Below are 13,348 nucleotides of genomic sequence, written 5' to 3' on the forward strand. Positions count from 1 at the left end.
TGAATAAAAAATACAGATGTACACTAGAAGTCAGGAAAGAGATATGGAAAACTCCAACACTGTGTTGCCATCTAGCTGTCATCTGGATTCTTGTAGCCCAAATATGGTAGTCCTACCTTGCCTCAGGCTCAATGAAACTCTGAAAATATAGTGGCTGTATATTTCAAAATATTTAAAAGAGGATATTGCATGATCCTACAAAACACAAATGTCTGGTCAGCTGCTTTGGCCAGACTTACAGTTTTTGTTATAATGAAGTGATAGGGATACAAAGTTCACTTTACTGGGTAAACAGCATGTCAATAAAACATTTTTTTAAAACTGTGCAGTTTATTTTATTCAGAGCCTGGAACTCAGCTCTCCAATCAGGTTTCAAAGGTGCACATATTTTAGTATACCTTCATATCGTTCCCATCTTCAAACTGGTACCTACCAGCTGTGTTGGACTCCACAACTCTTTTTTATCTCTAGCCAACACATTCAAAGACTTCAGGCTGGAAAATGCTGCCTTAAAGGAAAGGATAATACATCTGAAGCAAATTTTGTACACAGTGATTTATTTGTGCAAGCAAATTATAACTTAGCATAAGCTGAAAGTTAGGCTTGGATTGTCTTTTACTGGTGGAGGCACACAGCCAGCTTAGGACCTCAGTACCGATGGGATTGCCTTGTCTCAGTGGCTTTTGCCCATCCAGTAAGATCTGAGAGGGTGGGCTTTCTACAGCAACCGTCTCTTACAGGATGTCTTTGTTGTGGCCCCTTCCTTCTTTGGAATAGCATCCCTCTTGCTTTTCTGGAAAGCCATACAAATGTGGTTATTCCAGAAGGCCTTGGGAGAGAGTCTGGGTGTGAGTCACTCCTATCATGAATATATGGTGGTGGTGTTCTTTTGGCACTGGGCTTATATAACCTTAATGTAATATTGATGACCTTGGGCCAGTCCCTCTCTCTCAGCCCAACTCACCTAACAGGGTTGCTGTTGTGGGGAAAAGAGGAGGAGGAAGGAGTATTCCGTATGTTCTCCGCCTTGAGTTATTTATAGAAATAATAAAGGCGGGATAGAAAATAAATAAATAAATGAATATTGTTGTTAGCTTAACTTCCTTACTGTAAAGGGGAAATATGAACTGTTCAGAATTCCCCTGGACTGAAGAGGCACATAAACTCTAGAAATAACTACAGGTAGTCCTCAACCTACGACCACAATTGGGACCAGAATTTCTGTCGCTAAGCGATGCTGTCATAAAGCAAGATGTCACATGACCGCATCACTTAGTGACTGCAATCCCGGTAATCCCACTTGCTGTCATTAACCAAGAATTGCAGGTACCCACCCCAATCTAAGCCATTCCAGGCTTGGTCCCTCCCAGCCTTGAGCCTCAGTAAGGTAAGGGACTGTCTCCAATTCCCCCCACCTGCCTATCTCCACCCCCAGCTCTGCCCTTTGGGCAGCCCTGCACCCTGCCTTGCGGGGCGGCAAGCATCCCCAGAACCGTGTGGCTCTGGGGCTGCTTGCCACCCCCTGGGAAGCTGCAGCCGCCCCAGCGGCCCTCACCACCCTGCACTCCAAGACCCCTGCTGCCCTGAGCTCTGCCACCCCAGCTGACCTTGCTGTCCTTTTGCTCCCACTGATGAGACGTGCCTGGCCTGGCTGCTGAGCCAGACCAGGCTGGGCTTTGGCTGCAAAAAAAAAAAAAGCCAAAAGCAGCCCCAGAGCTGCAGTGCACCAAAACATCGCTTTGTAAAAGGCTCCTGGAACATGGTGTGCCAAAAAGCCCTGCACAGGAGCTCTTTGCAAAGGGACTGCTTTGGGTTCCCCCCCTTTTTCCAGCGTGAAGCCAGCCCCAGCCTGGTCAAGCAGCCAGGCCGGGCACATCTCATCAGAAGTGGAAGCAAGAAGACAGCGAAGGTCAGCTGCGAGGTGGAGCGCAGAGTGGCAGGAGGCCAAAAGATGGGGAGATAGGCCGGTCGGGGAAGTTGAAGTGCCCCTGTGGTCTAAGTGTGGACAGGCTGCCAAGTGCCCGAAGTTTGATCATGTGACCATGGGGGCGCTGCAACGTTCGTAACTTCAGGCACAGGTCGTCTCTTCATTCAGCACTGTTGTAAATTCGAATGGTCGCTGAACAAATGGTTTAAAGTCAAGGACTACCTATATATAATTTTTTTTTCTTCAGAAAGCATTAAGAAATACTGTAATATTCAATACTGGAAGGATCCTGTTTTATTGTGAACTGCCCAGGAACCCCCGAGTGGGGGAGATGGGCGGTAATAAAAATATGACAAATAAATAAATACATAAATTTATTAAGCTCCCCCTCTCATTTTTTGTTTTTTAAAAATGGTTGTACTGAATGGGCCAATGTTGCATAAATATGATTTAGGGAGTTGCCAGTTCAGCCAGCATTGCAATGTTGCAATTTTTAACAGTTGCGCAGAAAACAAGCCTTATTGCTGTTAGATATTGCTTTAAGCAAACTCCAATTCCCTGTTGAAGGTCCTCTGGAACAAGGGATTTGGAATAGTTCAAGGGAACATTGAGTTGAGTAATATAGGTGACTAGGCTAACTGCATACAGCTGTCAGTTCTCTTCCCAATCAGGAGTGGTAAGACATGGCTTAACTGAACACCTAGATTACCAGTCTAGATTCTTACTGTACTGGAAAAAGCCAGCATGCTGTCTGCTGAATAGGAACTGAACTCCTGAAGCCTCTTGGAAAACTTGGCGTCAGTCTTCTTTCTCAGACCAGTTTTTTAAAACCGGTTTTCAAAGGAACCTTGTGCAGCGTCTGGAATTTTGGAGCGGGGTTGTCAATATCCCTGTACCCTCACATATGCAACTGTTCTTTGGACCCAGCATCCGGTGATCCTTGACAGACAGATCAATATGGAATACTTTGAAGGCAAAAGTTTGAAACCCATTGCTGAGGAGGGCTACCCAGCTCATTTTACCAATATTCTCAGTTTTGATTGCTTGTATTTCCAGCATCAAGAGATCTTATGGAGCCAGATTAGAAAAAAGTTCTTTGCCTATGACCCTGGAGAGTCTCTGTCAATAAGATTAGATAAGATTGAGCTACATGGACTGCTGGTCTGACTTGGCGTATGTTAGTTTAAACTGTGGCCATGCAGGATGGAGAAAATCGCATATGCCTGTGCTTTGATAGAAGCCACCCACTGTAACAACTGAATCACGTTCTTGTAATTTAAATTTGCATTTTTCTTGTCCTCACACTTCTAAGATGCTTAAATCTTATCTTACCATTAATTATTTCCTTGATGTGTCCTCCTTCTCACATAACAACTAAGTCACACAACAGTGAATATCTGAGGTTTTATTGAATTTTATATACAGCATGAGTCACAGACAAACCTGTGACTACCAGACAAGACAAATCAATCCCTCTCAACAGTTAGCAGCTTAAAGATCTATAAACTAGTGTCACTGTCATACTTGTCATCCCATGCAAGTGAGTTTTTATTTTATACTTTTTAAAAAAACCACACTTACAGTTGTGTCAGTTGCCTACTAATGCACGTCACCTGGCCTACACAACACACACACATACAACTCTTTTGCCACATTCAGAATTTCTCAACTGCTAAAGAATTTGACACCTGCCCATCATCTGGCATCTTAGTTCGTACTGCTTGCACTTTTTAATTTCTGAAAGTCCATCCAAACCCCTGAAAGACAGTCCTTTGGGCCAGTACCATAACCTACAAAATAGCCCAACAAAACCTAATTGTTAGGGGTCCACTGATGTGGAATAAATGAATTAAGAAAGTAGTAACTGTGAACACACAAGCTATTATCACAGAGTACATACATACTCTGTATGCATCATTTATGGTTGGAGGAATAAAATCTGAACAAAGTAAGTGATCACTTCAGCCTTTCTTTAAACCACCAAGGTTAGATATGTTATGAACCACAGAAAATATGCTGAAGTGTTGTTTCCACCAATGCAATCTGCTACATTCATTTCTTTTGATGATAATCCGATACGTTATTAGTATGTTACATATCCCCTGATCTAAATAGGAAACTGGAAAATCTATACCTAACTGAAGAGGGCCACATCAATAATCAAGTTACACGCATACACTCACTCACTTGCAAACATTATCTGTAACAAATAAGCCAAAAATGCTTGCAAAGGGAATTAGGGGTTTAAAGCTATAGTCACATTTTTAAATAGTTAACATTTGTGAAATAATTTGATGCAGTGGGGAGACTGAATGATTTGTTAGCAAAAAAGGCAAAATGACAAGAGTCATGTTAGAATATTCAACCGATTGGATGCAACCTCATAAAACATGAATAGAAACCTTTAGAATGTACTGAAAACCAGTTTTAATCATAAACCAAAACGTCTTTTTGGAAAAATTTTGAAGATTAGGGCTCTATCACTTTCTTTTCCTGGTAAACAGGTGTTAGCTGTTACAGTACTTATCAAATAAGACACATTCAGAAATTATAAATGTTTACAAGAAGAGGCAATGAAATATTCACTAACAGACTTCAGTGAATATGAAATAATGAATACTCATCTAGGCCATATTTGTTCATACGCTGTGCTAAACTTATCTACAGCAAATGCATGTATCATAAAAGTGGTCCTAGAAGCCACCTCAAGCGTTTCATGTTGGTGTCCAAATCATGCCCTTTTTAAGTCACTTAGTTTATCACTAAGAACATGCAAAAAGGTGGAGGGATATTGAGATGCTTAGGAACAGTGGTCATAAATTCAATAAAGATTTGAAATGGCAGGCCGAGGCAAATGTTAATACAAACAGATATTAATAAACAATCTATATCTGTAGGGCTAGGGAAACAGAATGCTTAGTTCTGGGCCAGAATCTCTTGTAATTGGTAATTTCCTTGGGGGACAAGTAGATTTTTTTCAGTACCAATCTGTGGTGCATGTTAGCATTAGGGATCTGAGTGTACAAAGAACTGCAATTCTGAAAATGATATGCTTGAATGATGATTGGGGCAAAAAGAAGTTTCTCTACTGTTAGCTAACAATCAGAAGGCCAAGTTCCATTTAACAAAGGAGACAGGATAGAAACAAAGTTTAAATAATAAAACCTAAACAGTAAGAACTTCAGGATTCAGTTCCACATTATGTACGGTAGGTCATTTGGGGACTGTTAGGCTCTTAGATAAAAGACTGGCCTAGTTAGAATTAAATGATTATATTCCAGCAATGTAAAAGAATGCTTAACTGTTTTCACAGTGAAAACAGCTAGAATTAAGAATTTTAATTCTGAATTTCACAAATATAAAGCTTGTTGGCCAGCATTAAAGAGGCTTTGGAAAAACACGTCACCATGGCTGAAGACTTACTAACAGAACCAACATTCTTACAATTCCAGGCCCAGTTTACATTTCTGAAAAAGCAGTGAAAGTAGGAGAACAAGCAGCTCATACCACTGCTTTTTAAAATGTGTGTCTTGCAAGGGAAAATTCTGTTTTGAACACTCATATAAGTAATCTGCATGAGTCCTTGTTTTACACGCTTGAAACAGGAAGAACCTGTTTCAAATACGTGTTGAGGAGCAAGCGGGGGGGAAAGCACTGTTCACTTGCTCTTTTTGTTGTCAGGAAGGTTGTACCAAATCTTACTAATGCAGGAGGTTTCATGATGTCCTATACGGGAACACAGTGAAGTTGAAGGGGCTGACTCTAAACATAAGCAGCATCAACAGTGTGAACACTGTTAGTTTGTTAGTAGGACAGCTTTGGTTTCAGTTCTCAAGGGCATATCTGAATAATACGTTAACTCGGGGACTATTTAAAAGGGTTGGCCTTATGACTTGATGCTTCCTTAAGCATTTATGCCTTCCCTAGAGACACAGAGCAGCTTTATGATAGATCTGAAGCTGACTGCTGTAGTCTACCCCAGCTAGCACTCCAACTTTGGCATGGAGGAGCCTAAACTGAACATTTAAGTCCTATTTATTATCAGTAAGGTTAAGACTCCTTATTTCTTTTCTCAAAATGCTCGCTCACTCATGCTTTCAAAAGTTCCCATTCATTTTTCTTAGAACAAACCAGGATTTCTTTATTCTCATTAAAATAACTGGTCTAGACACAACAGGACCAGGGACAAGATTTTCAGTTCCTCCTTCACTTCCAGACAAAACAAAACGTGTATGGACTGGCAGGAGGGGAAAGAGAATCTATTTTCTTCATGCTATGTATGGAAGTTAAGGAGGACATAGATCACATGTGAACAGGTTTGCACTTGAGATACATTAAAAATTATTTGCAACCCTCAAAACCATCTCAGGACAAGATAGCTCATATTTATTCACACACTTCTTCATTTAAGAACATCACTTCTTTATTCAAAGAGAGCAAGAGAGAGAAAGAGAGATGATGCTCCCAACCATTAAGTTCAAAAACAATCCCCAATAAGAATAAAAAATCCTATTAGAAACAATAAGGAAGCACTGAGAGTTTGAGTATTACACTCTTCAAGTATGCCATTTGGATTTTTAGATCTGTGACTATACATACATTAAAAAACAGTCAAAGTGCAACCAAGGGCTTTTGCTTAAAATATTCAAAGGGCTAGTTCAAAATACTGGAGTACAGCTGTGCAGTAACTGTGCACAGGATAACTAATCCACTTCATATAGCTGGCCAGAAAGTTTAACAGCAGAAGAGGCAAACCCAGGAAGAGATCCAGGAAGTTCCATGTATTGCATTGGTCTTTCACTAGAGAAAGCCATCCTGAAGCTATACATTCAGACACAGAATGTGGTCAGTTTTCACAGTAGCATTATAGGATAATCAGAGTATCGCTATGCACCGGATTATCTTCGTTAGAATCTATTTATTTGTCTTTTCCTCTTCTGACCAGGTTTAGTACAGTAGTTGAGCCATAATTTAATTTGCCCATTGGTGTGCTCCAGGTTTGTGTTTTATCTTTGTACACTTACAGAATATTAAGATTTGCATCCAAAGAGAACCATGCTACATAAAAATTGTCCAGGAGTTTTGACAAAAAAAGAGTTCTTTAATAAAATCTAAAAAAAAAACCCACTATTGCCAACGTGTCTCAGAGAGAAAATGTTATTTTAACTGTAAACAAATTCACACTCGGACATGTTAAATCTTCGGTGAAGGAAGGAACTGCTGACTAAGCTTTGATGCATTTCCTTGCCAGAGCCAGCTCGAGTGAGTGAGGCAACAGCCTGTTCTTGTCATCATCTGGAGGGTGAAAAAAAACGTTCCAAGTAGCCAGTAATGGCATCCCAGTGCTTACACAAAAAGGCAATGAAGACCAAGGCAAAGAAAGTGCTGAACGTCCTGCTGCGAGTTTTCATCAGGGGGACCACGCAGTTGGCCACGGTGGAGACAAAGACCAACAGGACAGCCATCACAGCTAAGAGGATGTTTATTAGTTTGCCCAGAAGGTTTCTGGCAGTGGCATTTTCAAGGCCTTCCAACTGGACAACTTGCTGCTGTTGCTGCTGCAGTTCCATCTTGGAGATTCTGGTCTGACATGCCTCTAGGGCCTCCTGTTGAGCATAAGAGAACTGCTCAGTGATCACAAAGGGAAGAAAGATCTATGAGATCCTATACTGGGCTCCTTTTTACCCAAATAGGACATACCTAGGCAGGGGTCAAGCAGTCTACCGACAAAACATCAGGTGCCAGAAGCTGATGGGACAATAATCAGAAATGCGGCTTGGCACATCTTCTAAATAAGCTACTAAACACACCTTGAAATGCAATCACATGGGATTCCTGGAGCTGCAATCACATTTTGCAGGATGTGAGCAACTCCTTTGGTTTCACATCCAGGAGCAAAATTAAGGTTCCTCCAGGCTTGTTACTTATTATTGCATTTATAACAGCATCTCCACTAGGCTACAGAACTGGGGTGCAAAAAATGTGGACAACCACAAAATGTTAGTTTTCTGTATCTCTCTGCTACTATCTAATGGTTATCAGGATTTCTACTGCCCAGATCTGGTAGCTGTAATCTGCAATATTAGGATTACCAGATTAGTCTGACATAATCTCCACGAAACTATAGTGCTTTGAATGGCAATAAATCCTACATAAAGTAATTTACAATTCATGGTATCATGTCAGAAGCCTCTATTATGAACAATATGGAATGAGGAATTAAAAGTCTTTCAGATTAGGGTTACTGCCTCTTGATTTCACTCTCGTTTTCTTCTGCACAGACACTTAGATCTTAAACCCGACAAATAATTACTGGTGGTGTAATAAATTCTTTTAGATCAGGAGTGCACTACTTCTGTAGCCTTAACACTGCACCTGATTTGCAAAGCATGTCAGAAGTCACTCTCCAAAAATGGACAGGGACAGCCCCCCCCCACTTCTGGATGGCAGTTCGAGAATTTCAAGCAGTGACGAAAAACACGGAATCATCTGCATCAGTGTGACCCTCAAAGTGTCCACTATTACTGTCCATGTGCACTGCCTATATGATCATAGTCAAGAGAAAGGTAGACTGTGCACTTAAAAGTATATCTGCAGCTATGGTTTTGCATTTGACATTATATTCCCATACAAAAGGGCTGCAAAATGGCAGGACGATTGAAAGTTGGTGGTGGTGGTGGTAAAATCCTCCTCTATAGTTTTTGCTTTATAATATCTCTTCTTAAATCCAGTCTCTCCCACTGTTTTTAGCTGGGAGGAGGCCAAACATAGTTTAGTTTTCCACACAAGCATGAAAATCAGTCCCATTCCCTGAACCTCTGCTGGACAGACACGTGTGGCAGAGATTTATCTCAATGCAAAGGTTTACTGGCATCACGTGTAAGTAGCCCTCTTGTAAGGGATTAGCCAGCATTCAATACCTGAGTGGACATGCAGCTCAGCCCTCTAAATTTAACTTTCCATATTTTTTAACTTTAGACACTTTATATACCCAGATCAAAAACTTTCCTCTCAGAGAAGTTCCTTATTTGGACAAGAAACATGAAAAGATTGCTTCCTGAAGAAGAGGACATAAAACATCAGTTACTCTTTTTATTTCTGCATCTGTATGATTTCATTAAAATTAATGACTGGAAACAATACTGTACAAATTACTCTGTCATGGTACAAACTTGGGTCCCAACACACACTACCACCTTTACTATAACTCTCTCTAAAGATGGAGGCAAGTTTGCCAGGAAATGGATTAATTTTTATGACAGAATGCCAGCTTTTTCTCTACAATTTTAGAGAAATTTGTTAACAGGTTTTGGATAAACCTTGCAAAGATATAATGACTCCTGCTTCAGTAAGGGTCAAAGAATTGAGATAATTCGGGATTTAAAACACAGTACCTCAATTCTACTATTTATGTATTCATTCGTTCATTCATTCATTCATCAAATTTATCCCCGCCCATCTCCTCCCACTGGAGGGACTCTGGGTGGTTTACAGTAAAATAGTCAATTAAAACAAACATTATATATATATATACCTCAATTCTACTATTTATGTATTCATTCATTCATTCATTCATTCATTCATTCATTCATTCATTCATCAAATTTATCCCCGCCCATCTCCTCCCACTGGAAGGACTCTGGGTGGTTTACAATAAAATAGTCAATTAAAACAAACATATTATATATTACCCTTAATAATAAATATAAAAATAAAAATAAAATAGGAATAAAATCCAAGTGGCAGGAGGATCTCATACAGTCCATATGTGGGAGGAGTGCTCTAAGGTACCAGCCATCCCCGTGCGGAGCTACTTCAGGTTCCTTCAGAAGGCCAGTAGTGATGGGGCTAATCTCACCTCCGGGGGCAGCATGTTCCACAGGGCAGGAGATACTGCAAAGCCTCCTGGACCCCACCAAGTGAGCTTCTCTTGCAGATGGGGTCCGCAACATGCCCTCTCTGCATGATCGGGTGGGATGGGTTGATGTAATGGGGAAGAGGCGGTCCCTCAGGTAGTCTGGCCCCATGCCATGTAGGGCTTTAAAGGTGATAACCAACACCTTGAATTGGACCTGGAAGCAAACTGGTACGCCCTTCTAGAGGCACCAATAATAGCCTGCGTGCTGCATTCTGGACCAGCTGAAGCTTCTGGACCAGCAAATACTCTTCAAGGGTAGCCCCATGTAGAGCGTGTTGCAATAGTCTATGTGGGAGATAACAAGGGCATGAGTGACTTTTCAAACGGCCTCCCAATCCAGGAAAGGGCGTAACTGGTACACAGCACGAAGCTGTGCAAAGGCCCTCCTGGCCATGGCTGCCACCTGCTCTTTGAGCAGGAGCCGTGAGTCCAGGAGGACCCTCAGATTCTGCACCGGGTCTGTCTGGGGCAGTGCCACCCCATCCAGGACCAAAGATGACAAAGTTCTGGATATGGAAGAGCCATTAACCCACAGCCAGTCCATCTTACCAGGGTTCAGTTGAAGCCTGTTGTTCGCCATCCAGACCCCAACAGCCCCCAGGCACCAAGAAAGGGCAGTCACAGCATCACTTACCTCACCCGGGATAGAGATGTATAACTGAGTATCATCAGCATATTGATGATACTTCATCCCGTGGTGACAGATGATCTCACCCAGTGGTTTCATGTAGATGTTGAAGAGGAGTGGAGAGAGAACTGAACCCTGCAGCACCCCACAAAGGAGGGGCCGAGGGTCGGATCTCTCGCTCCCTATAACCACTGATTGGGACTGGCCCTGGAAGGAGGAGGTAAACCAGCATAGAACCACGCCACCCACCCCCAACTCCCTGAGCCACCCCAAAAGGATACCATGGTTGATGGTATCAAAAGCCGCTGAGAGGTCAAGAAGAGCCAGGATGGATGCACTGCCCCCATCCCGCTCCTGCCAGAGATCATCCATAAGTGCGACCAATGCTGTTTCCGTCCTATAACCGGGCCTGAAACCTGACTGAAGGGGGTCTAGATAATCTGTTTCCTCCAGAACCCTCTGGAGTTGCAAAGCTAGCACTTTCTCAACCACTTTTCACAAACAAGGGGAGGTGGGAGACTGGATGAAAATTGTCCAGAACAATAGGGTCCAGCGATGGTTTCTTGAGGAGGGGGTGCACCAACACCTCCTTAAAGGCAGCGGGGAATACCCCCTCTCTCAAGGATGTATTAACCATCACCTGGATCCAACCACATGTCACCTCCTGAACCGCTTTTACCAGCCAGGAGGGGCATGGGTCTAGGTGACAAGTGGTGGCATTTACTGTCTGCAGGATCCTGTCCACTTCCTTGGGTCCAACAGGATCAAACTGTTCCCAGATAACTGGGTAAGTACACTCCACGGACCATGCCTCACGCTTGAACTCTAACTTGGAGGAGATCCAAGCGATTTTGTCCTGCAGATGCTCAGCAAATTCCTCTGCGTGGCCCTGTAGGTGGGTCACTGGGCCCACCTTCCCCAAAAAGGATCGAATAATTTTAAACAGGGTCGTCAGGCGGCATTCTGCGGATGCGATAAGAGTGGAGAAATATTGACCTTCGCCGCTCTTATCGCTACAAGGTAGGCCTTAATAGTGGCTCTAACCTGTGTTTGGTTGGATTTGGTCCTTGTCTTCCTCCAGCGGCGCTCTAGATGTCTCCTAACCCTCTTCAGAACCCTCAGCTCCTCTGCAAACCACGGGGAGTATCGGGTTCGATGGGGCAAGAGAGGTCGCACAGGCCTCTCTCTGAGTATAATTCAGTTTATATTTTAGTGAAGATTAAAATATAAACTGAACTAGAGCAACATTTGTGAAAAATGCTCAACAGAGATAATATAAATGAAGTGGAAATACACACAATCACTAACCTGGATATCTCTGGCTCGTTCATAGGACTGGTAAGCTATTTTTTCCTCCATGCTGGCTAATTCCTGTTTTAAGTTGAGGATCTCATTCTGATGAAGCTCAGTCAGGTCATTCAGCTGTTCTTCTAGCCGCTCACATCTAGAACAGAAAAAACATGTTGCCGTTTTCTTCTTTTAAAGACATCTATCTATCTTGCCTTTCAGCACAATCTTCCTAGGTATCAAGACAGCTATAATAATTTTTAAAACAGGATCAGCTAGTGAACATGACTTGCAATGCTAGGAAATGATTTACACTTTTCTAGCCTGCCTCAGACCCATCTCTCTGTAGGGCTTAAAAGTGTTCAAAGATAGTATATGGAGTGTTTCCATTGTCAAACAGTTAATTACAGTCCAGTGGATGTAATTCAACCTGGGTCTAATCAATTAGTTTGGTATTATGCTTTCTAATTTTGGAACATACACCAGAATAAACTGAACATTTCTAAATAGCTGAATTTGAATTCAGCCCTTGCATCTGTTTTCTAGGCAAAGTTGCAACCTTGGAACATACCAATGAATGAAGTGCCTTTGAAGAGGTAAACAGTGCAATTCCATATGTATTTATACAATTTATTTATTTAAAAATCTGTGTAGCTGCCCATTTTATGTAACATAACCCTGGGCAGCTCACAACAGTAATAAAATAAAAACAATAAAAAGCATAAAAACCAACAAAACAGAGCATTCCCAGCATGCCAAACATAGCACACATGGACATATGAGTAACAACTGTAGAGGTTCCCTGGGCTCCAGCCTCACATCACTCCGAGGCTTGTGGGAAAAGCCAGCTCTCTACAGCTTTTCGGAAGGCCATTAGGGTAGGACCTGCCGAATCTCAGGGGGAAGGGTAATTCCAAGTAAGCATTGTTACAGGAGTGTTTTAAGTTCTGACCTTTTTCTGATCAGTTTTATAACCTAACTAGTAATCATGCTCTTTCTAATCAATTTCAAATTGTCCTCTTGATTGTCCTGGAAAGTTTTCACAATTGGGATTGAAAATTAGATTTTTGTAAAATCCACAGCTACTGCTAAGAGCTGAATTCATTGTTTTAAAATACTGTTTCTCTAAGAACAATTGTAAATTCAGAAATGCCTTTAGAAAGGGAAAAATATTTGCTGTGAACTTTGTGCAATGTCTCTGCACCCAGTGACATATGACAGTAGTTGGATGTTCCCAACATTTTGACATACTCTCTTTGGGACTCAGTTGTGCATTGTCTTAGCCACACCTGAAAAATTAAATGGCTGTTCTGCTGTTTCTTAATGATCAGTTTGGATTAGGAAACTAAAATGATACGGTATTAGGAAAAACACAGGCTAATATCTCGATTCTCCATAAAACGCCTAGAACGAGGAAATAATGTTACACAGCAAAAGCCTTGTCTGGTTACATTCTAAGCATAGTTACAAAAAAGAAAAAAAATAATCAATTTGATTTTAATAAGGACTGTCCTATTCCGATTTCTCAAACCAATAAATGAATTAGAGGTAGTTTGTTAGATGTACTGGAAGAAGGGACAAACAATCA

General features: G+C 41.7%; 1 protein-coding gene across 4 annotated transcripts in view; it reads right to left on the bottom strand.

Annotated features, from left to right (window-relative positions):
* Positions 1-3,317: 3,317 nt before the first annotated feature.
* Positions 3,318-13,348, bottom strand: part of TMCC1 (transmembrane and coiled-coil domain family 1) — a 137,604-nt gene continuing 127,573 nt past the window's right edge. For all 4 annotated transcript variants that reach the window (XM_063291645.1, XM_063291646.1, XM_063291648.1 and 1 more), the window contains 2 exons: positions 11,782-11,917; positions 3,318-7,533 (listed from right to left, as the gene is read on the bottom strand). In XM_063291645.1, coding sequence (XP_063147715.1) covers positions 7,219-7,533; positions 11,782-11,917 — 451 coding nt within the window. In that variant the 3' untranslated portion in view covers positions 3,318-7,218. The remainder of the gene's footprint in view (positions 7,534-11,781; positions 11,918-13,348) is intronic.

The sequence above is a fragment of the Candoia aspera genome, chromosome 2, assembly GCF_035149785.1.
Source record: "Candoia aspera isolate rCanAsp1 chromosome 2, rCanAsp1.hap2, whole genome shotgun sequence".
Taxonomy (NCBI): Eukaryota; Metazoa; Chordata; class Lepidosauria; order Squamata; family Boidae; genus Candoia; species Candoia aspera.